At 42.2% G+C, this 20483-nt stretch overlaps 1 protein-coding gene across 1 annotated transcript in view; it reads right to left on the reverse strand.

Moving 5' to 3' along the window:
* CRY1 (cryptochrome circadian regulator 1) overlaps window positions 1-17024 on the reverse strand; it is a 39368-nt gene extending 22344 nt beyond the window's left edge. Inside the window, exon 1 of the mRNA XM_064420417.1 lies at window positions 16580-17024. Coding sequence (XP_064276487.1) covers window positions 16580-16737 — 158 coding nt within the window. The 5' untranslated portion in view covers window positions 16738-17024. The remainder of the gene's footprint in view (window positions 1-16579) is intronic.
* Window positions 17025-20483: the final 3459 nt, after the last annotated feature.

Consider the following 20483-nt stretch of genomic DNA (forward strand, 5'->3'; position numbering starts at 1 on the left):
ATTTCTCTTCAGAGAGAGAGCAAGAGCACTTTTCTTTCACACATACTTTGCCATATGTCTGATTAGGTTATAAGGAGATTTCAGTATAAGTCAAATATACGCCTCATACTAATTTCAACAGGAATCACAATGCGAATACCAAATCAAAAACCAACACTGAGTATGAGGCACTGAAAAGTATCTCAAAATTGATGTCCCTTTATACAAATATTTAGTATTTTAACAAGATATTTTCCTGTTGGATTGTCACCAACTAACATGTCTTAGTGCAAGCAGTATATTCTTACGAAACTGTAAGAAGATTAAGCTCAGACAGGATTTAAGTGTTATGTACACTCCACAGCATCCTTTGGCAGCCAGCCGCAGTAGCATTTTCCTGTTACCAAATCAAGGTCACAGAGGCATCCCTTATTGTACCACATTGTTTCAACGAATTCCACATCCAACTTCCACATCCTAAAGTGGTATACAATAATACATTTCATAAAGGTATTATCTTTTGGGCTTATACACAAGTGAAGGAAAAAGTTTATGTTATTAAACTCTAGATACTTAAGTGAAGTAGCTGTGGGAGTTAACTAATCTCCTGAAGGGGTGCTCTACAGTCAGCGAAGAAAAAACAGCTCCTTTAGAGAGCAATTCAGGACTACAGCATCTTTCATAACTTAGTATTGCTGATCCACTTGCAAAAACAATACCCAATACTGACCATGATGTGTGCCACTTGGCTTTTTTCCCCCTAATATTTACTACTGTTATAATCTTTAAGCCAAAGCAGAGCTGTGATGGACGACAAATGCAAGATACATCCAAGCCCATGTACAGCTGTAAAAGAGGTTCTCAGGGAGAAAAAAGCAATTCTTTGAAAACAGATGAAAGGGCTTTGAACAATAATCAAGAGAAAACCATGTTTAAAATTTAATCTCTCCAAGCTGAGTCCTTTTGGGTGCATCTTCTTTGACACTAAGGAAAAAGGACTACTTCAGATATGGAGTAAGAATAGAACATCAACCACAGCAAGCAGTACTGCTTGATTAGGAACAACAAACTCATTTGAATCAAACCTATCTCACATTGGGCAAAAAGCTGGCATTTCCTTACATACCATCCCTCATTAATTTCTTTTCAACTGAACAAACTTTTAAAGGTTAGCATTCCCCAAAGGAAGGAAACACACAATTTTTTTTTTCTCCTCTTCAAATGGAGATTTATAACTTCTCCTCTTCAAAAGACATTCATCATCCCCCAAAGATGAAGGGAGCAGGGTAATAGGCAGGATTACAACCCTGGACTTTTGGAGATATACTTTTGACTGCTTCAAGGACCTACTTGGAAGAATCACATGGGTTAATTCTCCCAAAGGTAGAGGGGTCCAAGGGTGCTGGTTAATACTCAAGCATCACTTCTCCCAAGGTAAGGACCAGTGCATCCCTATTAATAAGAAATCAATTAAAAGCATCAGAAGACCTGTATGGATAACCAAGGAGCTTCTGACCAAACTGAAACAACAGAAGAATGTTTATGGAATACGGAAAACAGGTCAGGCCACTTGGGAGAAATAAAGGTGGGGTATGACCAAGAATGCTAAGGTCTATTTGGAATGGAATCTAGCAAGGGATGTTAAACATGACAAGAAGCGCTTCTTCTTTCCTACCTTTTGTTACAAGTAGCAAAAGGAAGACTAGGGAAACAAGAGCTCACTGTTGAATCAAGTGGGTGCCCTGGTGACAAAGCATGCAGAGAAGGCACTGTCACTGAATGCTTTCTTTGCTCAGTCTTTATTGTTAAAGCCAGACTCCAGGAATCCCTGAGCATGGAGATAAGAGAGAAAGTCCGGGAAAAGGAAGATTTTCCTTTGGTCAAGGAGGGTCAGATTAGATATCCTTCAGTCAAGCTTGACATCCAGAAATCCATAGATCCCAATGAGATGCACCCATGAGTGTTGAGGAAGCTGGCAGATATTATTGTTAAGCCATCGTCCACTCTCCATCATCTTTGAAAGGTCATGGAGATCAGGAGAAGTGCATGAAAGTACCAGTACAGGTTAAATGTTGTCCTGCTGGAACGTAGCTCTGCAGAGAAGGACCTGTGATTCCTGGTGGACAACAGGTTAAACCAGGAGCCTGCAGTGTGCCTTTCTGGCCAAGAAGGCCAATGGTACCCTGGGATACATTAGGAAGAGCATTGCCAGCAGGTCAGGGGAGATGATCTGCACTGGTGAGGCCAGTGGGTGGGTATGCTGGGCTGCACAGTTCAAGAAAGACAAGGAGCTCTTGGAGAAGGTCCAGAGAGGGCTACAAAGCAGGTAAGGGGACTAGAGCATCTCCCTAACGAGCAAAGGCTGAGAGAGCCCAGCCTGTGTAGTCTGAAGAAGAGATGACTGAGAGGGAATCTTATCAATGCACACAAATATCTTAAGGATGGTGTCAAGAGGACAGGGCCAGACTCTTTTCAGCCAGTGACAGAATAAGGGATGATGGGCACAATCTACAACACAGGAAGCTCCATCTGAATCTGAAGAAAAACATCTTTGTTGTGGGAGTGACAGATCACTAGAACAGGCCCCAGAGCGGTTGCAGTCCCTTTCCCTGGAGATACTCAAAAGCCACTCGGACACATCCTGTGCAACCTCCTCTGGGTGAATCTGCCTTGGCAGGGGGGGTTGGACTTGATGATCTCCCAAGTCCCTTCCTACCCCAACCACTTAGTGAAATAGCACTATGAAGTTCGTTCCTATTTTGTGAGCCATACATCACAGCAAATGGTGTATTTAGCTTCTATGAAGCCTGGATCTTAAATTCACATTCAAAGGGCACCCATTACTCACTTAAATTATTCCCATATAACTTGAAACTAACATCTCAAATTACTTCATGTTACAAAGGTCAGTCTGCTGGTGATACAAGACTAACAGGCTCACAGCTTCCTAAATCTTTCTCTTAGTGTCTTCTGTTCTTTAATGCACATATTCTGTGTTTATTTTTTTCTAATCCCCTAATTCCAATCTGATAAATCAAAGTACTTATTATTTGACTTTAATTGTTTATGTCTGTTCTCTCCTGAGAGAAACAAGTTGGATCCATAAAGGAAAACCAAGAGCAAACAAATTGTACTGGAGACAACTGGGGAAATATCACCTAGAAGCAAATTACAAAATTAGAGTTACTTGAGAGTACAGACATGGTCATACATAAATTTAAAACAACTTATTCTCATGTGTGCAAGTTCTCTTATTTAAATTGGCAGCTCTTAAGGCTTGATGTAATTAAACAAGAGCTGGCCTGCTTTACAAAATATTTCAGCCACATTATTTTCAGCAATCTAAGCTGTCCATGACAGCTAAGGCTCATTTAAAAAGAACAAGCATGATAAGATCACTCCAACAAGATAGTCTTGCAATCTGATTCTAAAGGACAGATTTTATACTGCCCTTCATTTACTTTAATAAAACCTTCTTCCTCTCCTTAAATTAAAGGGACTTCTTTAAGGTTACAATTACTGCTAGTAAAATTTTGCTGTTCTCTGTTTCCTAGAAATAAAACACTGGCTTAAATAAATATATTTCTCAACTACACTGGATAAATTTCAAGTCCTTAACGTAGAATTCTATCATCTCTGGCTTCCCATATCTCAAAAATCTACTAAACTAATAGAATAGAATTAAGGATAGACCTGAAATCCTTTGGCAAGTACAGAAATTGGTAGAAAGTTTAGAGAATGGAAAAAAATATCCTGAAGCTATTCCTGGAAATCTTAATTAAAATTGACTGGTGGTCACCTTATGGTGGTCAGATATTCAGCATTGTCTTAACTTCCCATTGCTACTGTTATGAATCAAAATGCCAAAATTTTCTGAACCAGTCTTTCAAAGCTGAATTTAGTCATTTATAGCTGAATACAAGGTTAACTTGATGAGGATTTATTCAGGGTTTTGAGCAATGATGATGTAGGGAAAAAAAAACTTTAAAAAAAACATTTCCCCGCCCTCAACAAATAACTGAAGCACAGATTTGTTTATCAAGCTGCATAAATCCTGAAAACCTCCACTCAGTCCTCAAGTATCTCAGCATGTGGGCAGACAAGTGGAGGTAACTCTTCAAACTCATGCTGCAGAGGCTGATGCAGGAGATGCAAAGAGCTCAGTCACGTAAGTCCTAGGAAACAGAACTGAAGTACAGCTCAAGACACAATAGATTAAAAAATCCAAATAACCTCTAGATAAATGTGCTCTCTTCATCTGCCACAATTTCAGCAGATCTCTGAAGGTCAGGACCAACAGAAGGTACATCACTTGAAGTAACTAAACTGATCTTAAAAAATTACCTAGGACAGTTAAGTAGAAGATTCAGATAACTAAGGAATCATACTCAGTCATCTCTGCCCAAGTCATAGTAGTTTAGATAAAGATTTTATGAAGAAGGAAACTTTTACTGTAACAACTGTAATTTTACATTTTTTCCATCTACCCGTTCCTTTTAGAAGACAGGAGTGGATTTCCAAAATTCATTTCCTAAACACCAGTGACAGCTTTTTTTATTACTTTGTTGAAAGAATAAAGGTAGACAAATGGAGAACATCCTTTTATACAGAATCACTGTACTTTTTCCCAGTTTGCTTGTGTGAGGATTAGAATTAATAGGAATAGAGAAGATTTAGACAGCATTGCCAATTAAAAAAAAAAAGAAAATAAAATAGAGAAAAAGAGGCAGGCACCAAGCCCACCTTCCTGAATGTGGATAAACTTTATTGGAGAAAAGTGGTTAGTATAAGCACAGTTGAATATCAAGAGAAACTATGAGCATTCCAGAAGAGTGATACTCACAGAATTATAGAATATCCTGAGTTGGAAGGGGCCCAGAAGGACCAGTGAGTCCAACTCCTGGCCCTGCAAAGGACAACCCCAAGAATCACACCAGGTGTCTGACAGTGTTGTCCAAATACTTCTTGAACCCTGCCAGGCTTGGTGCTGTGACCACTTCCCTGGGAAGCCTGTTCCACTGTTCAAGGAAGATTTTATCTTTCCCAAGAAAAAGGTGGTTCTCTAGTTTGTTTCCTTTGTTTTAACTCTGAAGTTATTTTGACAAACAATATTTATAAGGGAAGATTTTTAGGCTCTGAACTCTGGAAACATAATCACCAATGATAGGCATTATTGTTATGCAGAACATTCAGGCAAAAAAAGCTGTTCTCCATTAGAGGTCACCCCGAACAGAAACAAACCTTATTTGCTTTAATCCTCCTATATTCAACATCAGGGGGCAAGACCACGGGGGCGGGGGGCGGAAGGGAAGGAGGAGGGCAGGAGGAGCCCACAAAACCTGCAGCTTCCACTGTTACATATCTCCTAACCTGATCATTTCCTTATAGCACTTTCAAGAAGAACATTTCAATATGAATCAACAAAAATAGTTTCGTAAAGTAGGTCGTTGCTGCAGCAACCGGGCGGCTGTTTGGACTACTCCCTGCCACAATGACCTACTTTTCCAGTTATATGTAATCGTTGTAGCAAGATCCGAATATTCCTTCCCTACGGAGCCGCTCCGAGAGGATTCCTGTACCACAGCTGAACTTTATTCCTAACAGGGACACAGAAAGGCTTCATTTGAGCAGGTACAAGCAGCGGGTCGGTTGTGCTCTTCCTCTGTGTCATACTCAGAAGTGTCGGTGGCTAAAGGTTACATGAAACCCAATATGTGCTCGGAGCTCAGGAAGTGCCACGGCAGCGCTCAGGGGCGGAGGAGCCGATAAAGAATGGAAGGGGAAGGTGTGAAAGGGAGCAGGCGCTCGTGAACAGCGTGTCCCCTGCCAGCCTCAACAGCTGGCACCAAACTTCGGCACAAACAGGCTGTTCCTGTACCGCCAGCCAAGCACAGGCTAATGGACACCATCCTTTATTACAGCTCTAAATAACATTAAATCTGCATAAAAGAAAAACGGCAGGTAAAGCTCACATATCTTTAAACCCTATTTAACCCTGCATGCACTGGAGGGGAGACACAAAGGTACCATAAAGGAAGAAATGCTGACAATTACATAATTCCCCATTTACTGTTCCTGTTAAAACCAGCATTTTTCCTTACGACAAAGGAAAAAAAAAAATCACCTCTTCAGCTAATGAAGGAAATAATTATCTCTGTAGAAATAAGACTTCAAACATCAATCACACTGACTTGTACTTAGGTATTTTTTGATCAATGTGTTCAATCAAGTTCAAAAGCTTTCATTCCAGGTAAAATTAAAGAGACAAACACAAGAGACAAACACTTCCTAGCAAAATAAAACTCAGTCCAAGAAAAGGCAAGCTGGGCATTACCATGTAGTACACCATAATTAAAACTCCAGTCAACAAAAGGCTTCTGACAGATACTACAGCTCATATGATGAAAGCAGAAAAACATAGAACACACAAAAAGGCTCTCCAAAGCTTACTTTACCTTAGGTATCCTTAAAATTTCTAAGTTCAGCGGGAAAAATACTGCAACTGGTGACAATATAGTACTGCAAGTGGAAAACTTTTTGGAATTTCCCGCACCATTTCATTTGGGAACAAGCCACTTACAATGACATAACTGTTGCTGAAAATCCCGTCCTCGTCAAACAAGACAGTAAAAAAAAAACACCCAAAAAGCCTAAAAATTATTTTTACTTCAGCACTGCACTTGACAAGCCATAGAGCAACAGCTGCAAAGGTAGGATTCTGGAATAAAGACAAATAGAAGGGAAAAAAGTGCAGGACTATGAAAAGAAACAGGAGAGGCTGCTGCTGAAAGAGCAGCACACGATTACTAGTAACTTTTCTGTTTCAAAGTGTGACCTCCAATACCAAAAATGCAAGCTTCATCGTGCTGTCTCCTGTGGAAGCAGTAAAGAATTGGAGTAAGAATTTCTTCAAATGTTGCAAACGCAGCAGTGAAGAATTTTGCTTTAACAAACACAATGTTTCAATGCTGGGACTGAAAAAGAAAGGTTGGTGGAATTATATTCAAAAGAATGCAAAAAGCCAAATTCTAAATTGTAAAAATAGAAACATCCACATTATCCCTCACAAACTCATTATTTTCTTCATGGTTTAGAAGACTAACACACTACTGTTGAAATAAAGTATTCCTCAACAGTAAATTTATTGGCAACTAGCTTACGGAAAGGAAATTTCAACCAGTAAAGGAACCCTACTCACTGAAAAGCACCATGACTATATGATGAAAATTAATTTCACACAGGTCTCCTCAGGTTACAAAGCCTTGAAATAAAAGAGGAAAACACAAAGCAATTAAAATAGAACTGTCAACATCATAGCAACTTACAACTTTTTCCCTTGTCATAAATGGAAGAAATGACATACTAGGAAATGTTTCCAGGTCATACAAATGAAAGAGTATGCTAGAGAAAAAAAATTAAAAATTGAAGTCTGTCATAGAGACCTTTAAGGAAACATTCACGGGATTTGGGAGATACTGTGCAAGAGCAGTAAACAGCAAACAGTTACACTCTCTAAAAAGAAACATGGATAAAGCCCAGTAAACTAGACCCGGCCTGTCATCTGCTGAAAAGCAATGAAGGAACATCACAGGAATTATCCCTAGGCAACACAAATAAAACAAATAATTCAGATGCCATCCTAGGCTTGATGAGCCCCATTAAGACTTTCATGATTTTGACTTTTTGAGTTCACTAACAGCAAGACTTACAAAGAACAAAATTGAAATGCAACCTCCTCTCTGAAAGACCCTTCCAAAACCTGGATGGCAAAAATTATGGTGTAAAATATTTTCTTTTAAATGCATGTCTCAGTTTTCCAATGTAGTCATGCTTCTCCCATGAGACAGGAAAAAGGGGAAAAATATTCGGTAATCTCTGCTAAAAGCCACAATGTTTTCTTCAGCTTTAAGACTTCTAGAAAAAAAAAAATTAGCTTGTTTATTCTCTAGAACATAAAGTATAAAGGAGAAAGAATGAAAACAAAATCACTTGATGTCACAGGATTTACAGACAGAAAATTTCAATGCAGAGGAAACTCCATAGAGAACATAGCAAGAAAACATTTAGTCCATTCTTCAATGAATCCAATATATTAGAAATCAAAGCCATTTTCAATGACAGCTGCCCTAAAAAATCCAGTCTCGCAATTCTCTGGATGCTTCCCCAGTACTTCAGAACTGCACAGATTGTGAAATTCAGATGTTTGCCATGATGTTCTGTATCTTTAGTGCACAGCAAAACTGCAACCATTCAGACCATGATCATGTTTTATGAACTATAGAAGGCATGAAGCAAGAAGCAGCCTACATGAACAAGTTGCCTATTTATTTATTTCTCTGTCTGATGCAAATTACCCTCTTATTTCTGTTTTTTGAGTCACTTTTTCTCTCTCTCTCTCTCAATTGCAGCACAGTTTACCCCTCACCGACAAGGTCAGTAGAACACCGGCATTGAGAAACCAAAAAAAAAAAATCTGCAAGCACTGAACTCCACAAGTTCCTAACTATAAAAAATAAAGCATTTCCTAGGTCATGGATTTCATAAACTGGATAGATAGCAGATAGAAAAACACAAGTTTTCCTTACAGGAATTGCTCCTAAGTAACCTGTAGTGTAGATATTTCATCTCCATCACTGAAGAATTAATAACATATTCATACTTCACAACTTCTCCGTATGAACTTAAATAGAATTTTCCCAACATTTCTGGTTTTAATTCTGAAGGGATGCAGGTTTGTGTTCTGAAAGGGTACAAACCTTCCAGTGCAAGAATTTTATGGCCTTTACTTTTCATGTCTGTGAAAGAGCCACAAACATACAGATGTTAAAGAAGAAAGGCATGAGAATGAATAGGAAGGGAAATGCTTTTCTATAAATTAAGAAACACTGAGGTAAAGTAAACTTCTAAAACAGGTCTAGAAAATGTCTCTATTTTATTTGTAGGAGGAAGCAATCCTCCAGGTGTACATCACATATTTGTTAATACAAAAATTTGATATGCAGGACACATCTTAACCAATGTCCAGTGGAAGAAATCCCCTCCATCTCTGATAAAACTGAAGAGGTTTTTCTTACTGCAAAAAAAGTTGTTGCACTAGCACTTTTCAAAGAGATTTTAAGCAACAGTTTGACACCTGAATTTACTAGTTTACTCCGAAAACCCTGAGTATTATGAAATTCTTATTTCCTACACAGGTTTACCAATATTGAATTTTAGACCTTTCAAATACTAATGCAATATTAAAGTAAATAGTAAAAAAAAAAAAAAAAAAAAAAATCAAAGTACAGAATTTACAAAAAAAAGCATAATTTAGGAAGTTCTGTTCACTGCAGCTCACCTACTGTCTAACCTAATGCTAACAAAGCTCATGTACTGGTTTTTATTATCTCCACTGGTAACTGGAATGCACTCTGATTTTTAACTGTTCGAAAAGCATAGACAGCCATGCGGACTTTTGCCACAGCCATCTCCACTTACACACTTGAAACAGAACACTGAAATATCGACCTGTCCTTTCCAGTCTATCCTTCACCTCCACTGAAGCTTTGCTCCCTTATAAAAAATCATTTACACTCACAAAACTCCAAAGCAGTGAAAGCAAATGCTTTATGGTGACCTGAAAAACAAATGGAGGCTTCAGGGTTAGAAGAACACTGCAATTACAACTCACCTCTTGACCTAGATTGCAAAGAACGTGAAAGCCAAAAGTACACAGAAGCACAGAAACTAACCTTGCTCCATATTAAATTAAGAGTTCTGAGAAATCTAAGTGAAATGTATTGCACCAAAATACTACGAAGTTCTTACCCTGGTAATCAAATCCAGTCCTTTCCTAGGGGTAACCAAAGGTATGGCTGTTAAACCTGCTAAAATGTGATAAAAGCAAATTACTAAGCCCATGGAACCCAAAGCCACGTACTCTTACACTACTTACACAACCCACTCATGCTAAAGCTGACTTCTGCCTTTTTAGGTCACTATGGGAAGATCACAAAATTCCCAAAACCAAAAGGTTTCCTTCAGTATGCAAATTCATAACATCACAGAATTCAGAGTGACTTCTACACTGAAAAAATGGCCGACTTTGCTGGCAGCTTGACCTTCCTCCTATCACAGGTTATATAACTAACCTGAAAACCTGCCAGGCACTGAGACACAGTATGGAAAAGAACCAGTTCTGAAAATAAAGGCTTCCATGCTGTAGATAAACTGCTAGAAACTGAAAAGTTCAGGCAGTGCACAATGATAAACAGGCTTTTCTGCAATATTTGCATAATATATTTAAAGAGTAGCTTCCATTTGGTGGGATAAAGACATTTTCCCAAACTGGAGGAAAATACATTTTATTGTATTAAAATGTCCAAAAGACAATGATAATATAGAATTGCTTTGAAGAGCAGATGCAGAATTCACTGACACTGCCACATACTGATCAGTAAAGGGAAAAAAAAAATTCTGAATTCTTGATTGCCTTAAAAAAGCTGCTTTCACATTCATCACAGATGGTGTTTGTTGGGGGTTATCACCCTACCTGTTTGTGACCAGAGCAGGAAACACTATGAGGTGTGGACAGATTACCTTGCTCTACTCAAATAAAGAATGCGATCTACTGATACTTTTGTAAAATAAAGCAAAAATAGACTACTGGTCCCAAGAGAAGGAAGACTAAAAAACTCCTATGGACATGTTTCAAAATCACATTTCTCCCTTAATACTCAAAGTCCACATACTATTATATATCAAGAACACTTGACCCAGATCTTCTCTGGACATCCTCAAACCTGGAGATTAGTGATGTAAAACCAGATGTCTAAAACCTCAAAATTTCTTAACCTGAGGAATGAAGACTCCTTCAAGACAAACCTTGGAGTCCAGATTGTACAGATGCTCACCATAATTCTACTGGCCTATAGTAATTGCTATTTTGGAAAAACCAACTTACTGAGCACAATTCAATTTGCAGTATTGCCTGCTCCCTCCACACCCACCCGTGCAGTCTTCTTGTCCCATTGAATAACAGTTACTTTACAGAATCTGGTGATACAAGATCATTCACCAAAATAAGGAAACAAGCACAGTGTAATTTCTCAGCTAGCAGGCTTATTTCTCACATTCTGACAATTTGACAAAAAAGAAATTGCATCTTTTCCCGGCACAGTAAAAAGGCCAATACTTATTTTCAGCAATATCATTTCAAAGAGTGTCAAAAAATGGCAAGCCACAGAAGAAACCAATAATCCCCTTTCCAAAAACACCTGGTGGTTACTGCAGGCATGAGCAATGCAGGCCAAGAGTGATATGACCATTGTAATGTGACTCAAATCTACATTGCCACTGAAAGAAATGGTACCTGCCCTTCCCACTCTTTGCCTCTTCACTACTACTATGGTGACCTTTTTGCTGGCACAATCTACCAGAGAGCTAATCCCACCAAAACTGGTAATTAATCTCTTTTGGACAGATTGATGAGCTAAACTGGCTCACCACAGGGTTGTGTGCTATCATAAAAGGGTGGAACCAACCCTTTCATCAACAGTGCAGGATTAAACCCATGAGGACATACGTCAGTGTGCTCCAGTGACGTACTTTGTAAATCATAGGGCTAGATCTTATAACACAAATTATAGAGGGAGTTGCTGAATTGCAGGCACTTTTGGGGTAAAAAATAGTTTTTGTGGAAGAGAATAGGTGAACAGCTTAGGGGTGTGGCACTGGGGGGTTTCTCCAACCTAATACAGAGTTCTCATCCAAAAATGCAACTTCTGGAAGGAAGCTACAGACTTCTCACAGATTAATCACCCTCAATTTAGTGGGCTGGATGAACAGAAGTGCTCCAAGTGGCACACGCCAGTCTAGAGTTGAAGGCACTCATTAGAGGGTATGCTGGGTTGCACTGGGTTTGCATGGCCACAAGTCAAGGTACCGGGGGCTACCAGGGTGGATTCCTGTGAGAAGCTGCTGGAAGCTTTCTGTCTGTCTTTCCAGGCCAATGCCAGACAGCTCCAACACAGACCTGCTGCTCGCTGGTCAAAGTAGTGCCTCTGGGTTAACAGGAAATGAGGAAAACATTACTGCTCAGGAGCTATTGAAGCCAGAGAGGCATGAGAATATGAGAGAGAAACACTGTGCAAACTCCTAAATCAGGGAAGAAGGAGGGGGAGGACATGCTCCAGGCACCAGAGCAGAGATGTCACTGCAGCCTGTGGTGAAGAACACTGAGAAGAAGGCTGTCCACCTACAGCCCATGAAGGACCGTGGTGGAGAAAATATGAGTGTGAAGAATGCTTCCCTGAGGAAAAAGCAGCAGAGACAACATTTGATGAACTGACCAAAACCTCCATTCCTCACCCCTCTGTTCTTCAGAGACAGGAGGTTGAGAAAATGGGAGTGAAGTTGAGCCCAGAAAGAAGTGAGGAGTGGGAAGAAGGCGCTTTAAGAATTTAGTTTATTTTCAGTTACCCTATTCTGATTTGGTTGGTAATAAATTAATTCATTTTCCCCACGATGGTAATGGTGAAGAAATCTCTCTTTGTCCTTACCTTGACTCACAAGCTTTTTGTTGTATTTTCTACTCCCTGCCTAATCGAGGGGAATGACAGAGAGCCTTTGGTGGGATTCATGTTAAATACTTCATAAATCAAATAGATTTTCAATCTAAGTGCTACACAACAAAAGTAAACTTAAAGGGATATTTTCGTCAGGGAAGTCATAAATATTTCTATGCATCCCTTTTCATATATTAAGCATGTCACAAAAAATTAATGAAGTATAATACACAAACTTTGTCTGCCTGAATTACACATATAAAATTCAAATCACTCATAAATTAATTATATTAACAAATTTTTTCCACCAATCCCCCATCCAACAAACACATCTCTATTGGGCAAGTCATAACTATGTAAGCTGAAACTGTTGGCATATTTTCAAAACCTGGAAATTAAACTTTTTTTTCCTCAGGTTTTTTTTTTAATTGCTTGAAATCTGAATGTGGAAAAAAAAAATCACCTCTCTTCTCTCTCAAAAGTCATTACCAGTATCTGCCATAATAGCAGCAGCTAACTTTGAAGGATGTTGAACACAACAATATTCTCAAAAAATCTAAGAGACATACAAAGCAAATTCAATTACTCTTATTTTAAAAGTAAAATCTGTTCTTTTCAGGAATGGTTAAAAAAAAAAGAAGTGTTTTAACTACCATATCAAAGACAGACATACATATCCAAAAAGACAAACCAGAAGAGGTAAATTATTACCCAAAGTAAATCCTTATGCAGCAACTAACAATGTTTGCATTTCTTTGCAGGTATTGTGATCAACTGTGACTCTGTACTAAAACCAGGGCTAAATGAAGCTCTCCCCTAGGTGATGTTAAGCATGAGATCCCATTCTCCTTAATATGGAAAAGTCTGTGACCACATACAAACACATTTTTTCAGAAGTAGGTAATGGTTACTTGTTGGAGTATGCAAGTTACATTCTTTGCCTGCTTTGTTGACACAATTAGATGCAAGCTAATTCTGGTTCCTAACATTTAAGGGCAACTGACAAAATTTTAAGAGAGCCTTAGTGTGATTTTAACATTTGGCATCTCCCTCCACCATTTCTACATCGCCTTTTACTGCACCAAGTAACTTCTCTCTCTCAAGTGTTGATCTGTGAACAACACTGTGAACTCATCCCATAGAAAAAGCATGTTTCAATGAAAGCACATCTTGATTTATTTGACAGCTTGGAAAAAAGGAACAATAAGAAGAAACAGAACAGCCCCAGAAAAAAAAGAGGTGAGGGAGGTCCTGGCATTTGTTACGTAGCATTCACGAATTTAGAACAGGTAGGCTGAATGCCAGGAGAAAGGAGGTCAGTAAGACCATGTGACTGCTTAGTAATTAGACTTGCTCAATAGTGCAATTACACAAAAATATTAGTCCCTGATTGTTACATGACTGTTTAAAGAAAAAAGTTAATTAGAAAGCACTTATGTGTTAAAGGTTGCTATTTACCAGATTTAACACACATTTGTTAATATAAACCATAACTGGTGACCCTGCAGAATGACAATATTCTAACAAGAAACCAACCCTCCTGGTTTCTTGTATTATTTCACCATTTTTCCTCATGTAGATTGTGTTAGTCACAGTTTGACAGAGAAGAGTTTTGCCCAGGGCACCAGGACAACAAGCACTTGGTGTCAATCAACTCAAATTAAGAAAGGACCACTGTAAATTCACACCAGGAGGTTAAATTTGACTCACCTTCCTAATGCTGAAGGGCTTCTGCTCCCAGTCTCAAATAAAATGTTTCTGACTACAACACCCGACTCAACAGGTGTGTAAGAAACAATTTTGATCATAGTCATCAAGTGAAAAAGAACATAAAATGTCTTTTCATTAATTATAAGTGCCAAATGAGATTGGCAAACCAAAAAACTGCACCATATATCTTGTGTACATTTATTGGGAACGTATGTGTCTGCACTGGTTAAAAGCATCTCATTAAAACCACTGGAACCTAAAGTGGATTCATACCAAACTAGTAACTGTCCATTTAAATAAAAAATTATTGAGAAGAACCTTAATAAACATACAGCTTTAGCAGACAATTATTTTATAAAGCTAGTTTACTTTTAGACTTGAAAAAAAAAAACCTGATGATTTCACAAAACCAGGCTATGCAGGCAGCAAGATTTCCCACTCAAATCCATGTGCAGCATGTGCCTCGAGGGTATTTGAGTACCAGGAGATTGCTTGAAGTGCTTTGGACAGGAGAGTTGTAATCTACCCCAAACTCAGTGCCTCTGACCAGCAACTAAAACCAGGCATTTTTCTTCAAATGCAAAATGCAGTGGAAGGACTAGCTGCCTTCTAAAACACTGAAAAACACTGTTTGAGCAAACCAACCAGCAATACATCACACACAGATGTACTCAAGGACTCTATTAGCTAATGATCATATTACACAGTCATTGAAGAACCAGGGCAACAGCACTGAAGACATGAACTTCCTTCTGCTAGAATCAAAGTTCACATTTGTCTATCATTCACTAGCACAGAGAATACAACCAAAAACTGTTCAGCACTTCAATTGCAGGGCACATTAGAGACCTACGAAGTATTCTTAAAGTGTGATTTCCTTAACACTTAATACCTGTGTCAGTTGTCCACAATCTTTTAAAACTTAAGTAGCTGTTCATGTTTCACACACAAAATTAAGACCTCTGAGCTTCTTCAGTAAGTCAAAATGTTATTAAAAAAACGTATCACTTCAAAACAAAAACAATTTAAAAGTCTCTTATAAAATAAATTAACATCATGAATCTTAGATAAGGGAAGTATCTAAGAGTTATTAATAAGTTATTTTTGTCAGTGAAAATTAAATAACCATCAAGTTAATGTTTACAAAAAGCATCTTTAGTATTTCTATCTCTTGAAAACAAGAAGATTGTAAGGAAAACCTCTCAAAATCTGAAAAACATCTAGAAACTCAGAACCTCCAAAGGTAAGTTACCTGGTTGGTAAAGTATAAGCTAGGATACAAATTATTAAATGTGAAAGGAGCAATCCTTCAAGCAAACACAACTGAAACCTTAAGTTTCTAAACTTTGTCATTCTTCTATGACGAAGTGTTACAATAAGTTTCATTGTGCTTGTTCCATACTTAGGCAACTTCTTAGCATTGTAGTCTGTGCAGGTTGAGTTCACTAGCATTTCAAGTTCCTGACATTGGAGGGACAGATGATATACAAACTTTACTTCATTATCAACCATTTTACAAGGGTAACAATTTTCAGATTCCTAGTGATGTTTTAACTAATCTCACATGACAGGCATGCACAGAAGTCCTATTAACCTCTGCCTTATGGCACACATTTAGCATGCAAGCGTCAGTTACAGCTCCACAGTAAAGTTCATTTTTATATCGGGTAGGAGAATTACAACTGGCTTGACGGCTCAGGAACAAATCTGCACTTTCCAGAAAGGGACACCGCACACCGAGCCAGCCAGAGCTCGAGAAGCATTCAGACAACGCTCTCAGACACACAGTGGGTTTCTTGGGGCTGTTCTATGCAGGGCCAGCTACTGGACCCCAGGATTCTCGTGGGGCACTTCCAACTCAGGATATTTTGTGATGCCCTCCCGTGCAGGAACGCTACTCTGAAAAAGTACTTCTGAGCTAAGCGAGCAGCTTCAGAGTTTCTCCAGGACGGAGTCGCCCTGGGGTTCCCGGCTGCCCAGAGTTCCTGAGATGGTGCAAGCCCTCCGGGTTTTCCGCCCGGCGGCAGCCGCGCTCGGAGCTCCGCCGCCCTCGGGAGCGAGAATAACGCCCCGCTCACCGGGGAGCCGCAGCCCGCCGGTCCGCACTCCGCCGCGGGCTCCCCGGCTCCTTTTCCCCGTCCCTCCCACGTGCGCCGCGGCAGCCGCAGCCCGGGCCGGCGCGGGGCTGGCTGTGTAACGCGGCCGGCCCGGGGGAGGGCGAGCAGCCCAGGGAAGCCGGCGCTGGCGGCGGCCCAATCGGGCGCGGAGGGGAGGGGATGGCGGAGCGGCAGCGTGACCGAATACATAACGCGGGGATTAGGGCCCCCGCAGCGCCCCGCACTCACCGCCACCTGTTGATGCCCACGTTGGAGGAGCCGGCGAACCAGGGGTCCAGGATGTAGACGCAGCGCACCGTGTCGGCGCCCTGGATGCATTCCCGCAGCGCCGGGTTGTCGTGGAGCCGCAGCCCCTTGCGGAACCAGTGTACGGCGTTCACCCCCATGCCGGGTGCGGGCGCTCAGCGGGAACCGCCGCCGCCCGCGGGGCCGTTCATGGCCCGGCGCCGCCGGGCGAGCGCGGACGGGCGGCGGGGCGGCCCGCGGGGCCTCGCTGCGGACGGCTCTAGGACCCGGCGGACACGGCGGGAGCGGCCGCCCGGCGGGGACGCATCACCCCGCGGAGCCCCCGCGCCGGGGAGAGCGGGGAGGAAAAGTGCGAGCGCTGGGTCCGGCGGTGGCTGCGGGGCGGTGGCGGCGCCCTGCCCGCGGAAAGCGCCCTCCGTGCCGCGGCCGCCTCCTCGCCGCTCGCCCTGTGACTGCGCGGGGCTGCGCCGGCCGCCCCGCCCCGCCCCCCGCCGCCCATTGGCCGCCGCCGCCGCCACGTGACCGCGGGCCCTCACGTTTCTGAGGTGTGTTCGCTACCGGCGGCGCGCGGGGGAAGGGAGGCTGGCCGGGCGAGCGCGGCGGAGAGGGGGACGGCAGGGGGACCCGCGACCCGGCGGGAATCCCACTCGCCGCGGCACAGCCGAGCTGCCGGGCCGGGCCGGGCCGGGCTGGCGGGGGGCGGTCCGGCTCTCCGCCACCTCTCCCCCCCCCCGCCGCGGCTCGGCTCGGGCGCGGCGGGACCCGGATGAGCACGGGGCCGCGAGGCGGCTCCTGGCGGCGCCGCTTCCGCCGGGAGGCGCAGGCGCGCGCGCCCCCGGGGCTGTTATGTATCGCGCGCCGTGCCCGCGGGGGCTCCGCGCTTACATAAGCGCGTGCGCAGGCAGCGCCCGCCGGCGCCGCGCGAGGGCTCGTGCTGCCCGGTGCCGCCCGGCCGCGCCGGTCAAAAGGCGCCCGCGGGCCGGAGAGAGCGGCTCGGCCGTGCGGGCTTTCAGGCAGCAGAACGGGTTAAAATGGTCCCTGCTGGCGCGCCGTTAGTAAGGTCATTACCAGTGGTGAATTCCGCACGCTGTTAATTACAGAGCTCAAACCACCCGCTGCCGGCACCGCGGGTTTCCCTGGAGCTGCTCCTTGGTTACACGGCAGCCACTCGCTAGAACCCTTTGGAGCCTTAGCAGGGCAGCTCCACATGCAGATCTGCAAATAAACCCACCTGTGGATTGCAGCTCAAATCTACCCCTTCACGGCCACAGCAACAGCAAGAGTGGTCTCAATGGAATTAATGTCTCAAGTAAAAGGCAGAGGACCCAAATCAGCAGTACAACTTCAAGAATTCCAGACAGTACTTTAAGAACTGCCATTTTTCTTTCTCCTAAAATATTTATTCTGCTAAGATCCACAGAAAGTAAAATCAACAAGAAGAGACACATGCATCATATGTTTCCCTTCGTGCCTTTCTGTCCTCACTTTGAATGACATAATAAACTCAGTAATAGAATCACAGAATCCTTTAGGTTGGAAAGGCCTCCGAGGCCAGCTTTTGACTGACCACCACCATCTCAGCCAGGCCCTGGCACTGAGTGCCACATCCACTGGTTTCCTGAACGCCTCCAGGGACAGTGACTCCCTCACCTCCCTGGGCAGCTCATTCCAATGTTTAACAGCCCTGTCGGTGGAAAATTTCCTCCTGCTGTCCAAGCTGAACCTCCCCTCGTGCAGCTTGAGGCTGTGTCCTGTCACAGCTTGCCTGGCAGAGGAGGCCCCACCTGTGACTGACGATCAAGGTATGCCAAGGCCCCAGCCATGATTAGAATCCCTTTCTGCTTGGTCTTACACTAAATTTATTTCTAAAAGGTGTAGCATGTGGAGACCGAACAGTTTTTGAGCACAGATTTTAACAATAGCATAAATTAGGGTGAGTTTCTCAATTATCACTTCTTTGTAGAAAATAGTATTCCACAGCTCATCATTCTGACCCAAGAAGGACATATGGGATCCTTGCTGCAAGTCAGAGCTGGAGCAGTGGGGTCATTGTAAAGTCAAACATTGCTTTCTCAATTAATACAAAGTACGTTCTTATTTGCCTGGTAGTTTTTTATTATTATCATTATATGCCAAATATTTGGTAATTAATTTTGAAATAAATTAAAAACAAAAAGGAATTCAGCAGTTAATGACCAGTGTCCATCAAACTCATTTGAATTCTATAATTTTTGAACACACTGAAGAAGTAGATTCCTTATTTTCAAGGAAAGTCACTTCACAACATAGTTTTAATTTCAAACATTTAAATTGCTTTTTCATACTCATTATGTGTCCTGCTAGCTCCCCACAAGGCTGCCACACTGGAGATGGCCCTGAATTAAGTCCAGCATCAACCAATCTGCCTTCTTGGGAATACTGAGGTGGAAACAGCCCTTCCTCACTAGGCCTTTTGGTTTCGTAAACAGATTGCAGTCATGAAAACCATCAGTCTCTAAGCTGTTTGTTGCTACAGGCTGAATAACAATTGCAGTATATCATTAGCATATCGTTATGTCAAAACACTCTTTGGGTCTGTCTGGCCATGCCTTCTGTGTGAGACAGTTTGTTCTTCACTCAGAAGTGAGAGAAAAAACATATTCATGTATAATTAATATTGTATTAGGATGTATTAATATATAATAGATGCAGACTGTATTAATTAAAATGCCAGATCCCGAGGGAAGAGCCAGTCCAACTTAGCTGAAATAGAAAATAGAATGACAGTTAATCAAGGAACTCACGCGAGTAAACCTCTCTACAGTGTTCTCATGTGAATAACTTTTTTAAACAATGTTGCTAATCTAGCCCAGACGGTGATTGCAAAAATTAAGAGTGGGGAGAAGATAGAAGGGAAAAAAGATAACATGAAGGCATGAAGTGAAAAAAACATGAAGAAGCAAGTGTACAGTACATTTTGTGTCACAAATTAGAAGCTGGGTTTTTTTAATGCATGTTTTTAACATCAGTGTATGCATTATATTCACAGACTTTGTTAACTGTTCTAGGAAGAGCTGTTATTTAGGAGACCAAGCCTGAACCCTGCTGCTACAGCAAAGTTTCTTTCTATGGCATTTCTCTTCTTCCTTCATTAGCTCTTTTTCACAGACCCAACAGAGACTGCTGAACATGTCGCTGATAAAAGAAAGGTTCACAGAGACAGCAGCAGTGATTTTCACTGTTTGAAAGATGTGATTGTACAGATTTGGAGTCAGTTAAAAAAGCCCAATACCTCTAGTAAAATATTTCTAGTCTAGAAATCATTTATGTGACTCTTGATTTCTACTCTAGATGAGAAAGGTAAGTAGATATAACTAAAAAAAAATAAGATATAGGAAGATGGTTCTCACCATCACAGCTCAATGAATTTCTGAAAAGCCACCAGCAAAACAATATAAGCTTAATGACTAGATGTGAATTTAATTATGTAATAAGGCAGTGGTCATATAAGGAAGATACCCTGGTGTAAGGCAAGCCTCCCATCATGATGTCAAATCAAAAGGATCATCTGCTTCCCGTCAGAGCAGGGGCACTCAAGTAGTCTGACTTTTAATATTCCGTTCTTTGCTATTATGTTACTCAGAAATTATTATAAAAATATTTTTTCTATTCACCCCACCCCTTCTCTCTGCAAGCTGTTTTAATCCAGCAGCCCTGCACTTTCCTGCCGCGGGCCCGGCCTGCCCCGCCAGGCAGCGCAGCCTCGGCCCCTCCCCTGCGGCACCTGGTACGCGCCGGCGCCCCCCGCGCGGCGGCGGCGGTGGTGCGGCCCGGCGGCGGCGAGGCCGGTGAGGGCGGCCGGGGGAGGACAGCGGGGCCGGGGCAGGGCAGCAGCGGGGCCGGGGGG

Source organism: Passer domesticus, chromosome 5 (assembly GCF_036417665.1).
Source record: "Passer domesticus isolate bPasDom1 chromosome 5, bPasDom1.hap1, whole genome shotgun sequence".
Taxonomy (NCBI): domain Eukaryota; kingdom Metazoa; phylum Chordata; class Aves; order Passeriformes; family Passeridae; genus Passer; species Passer domesticus.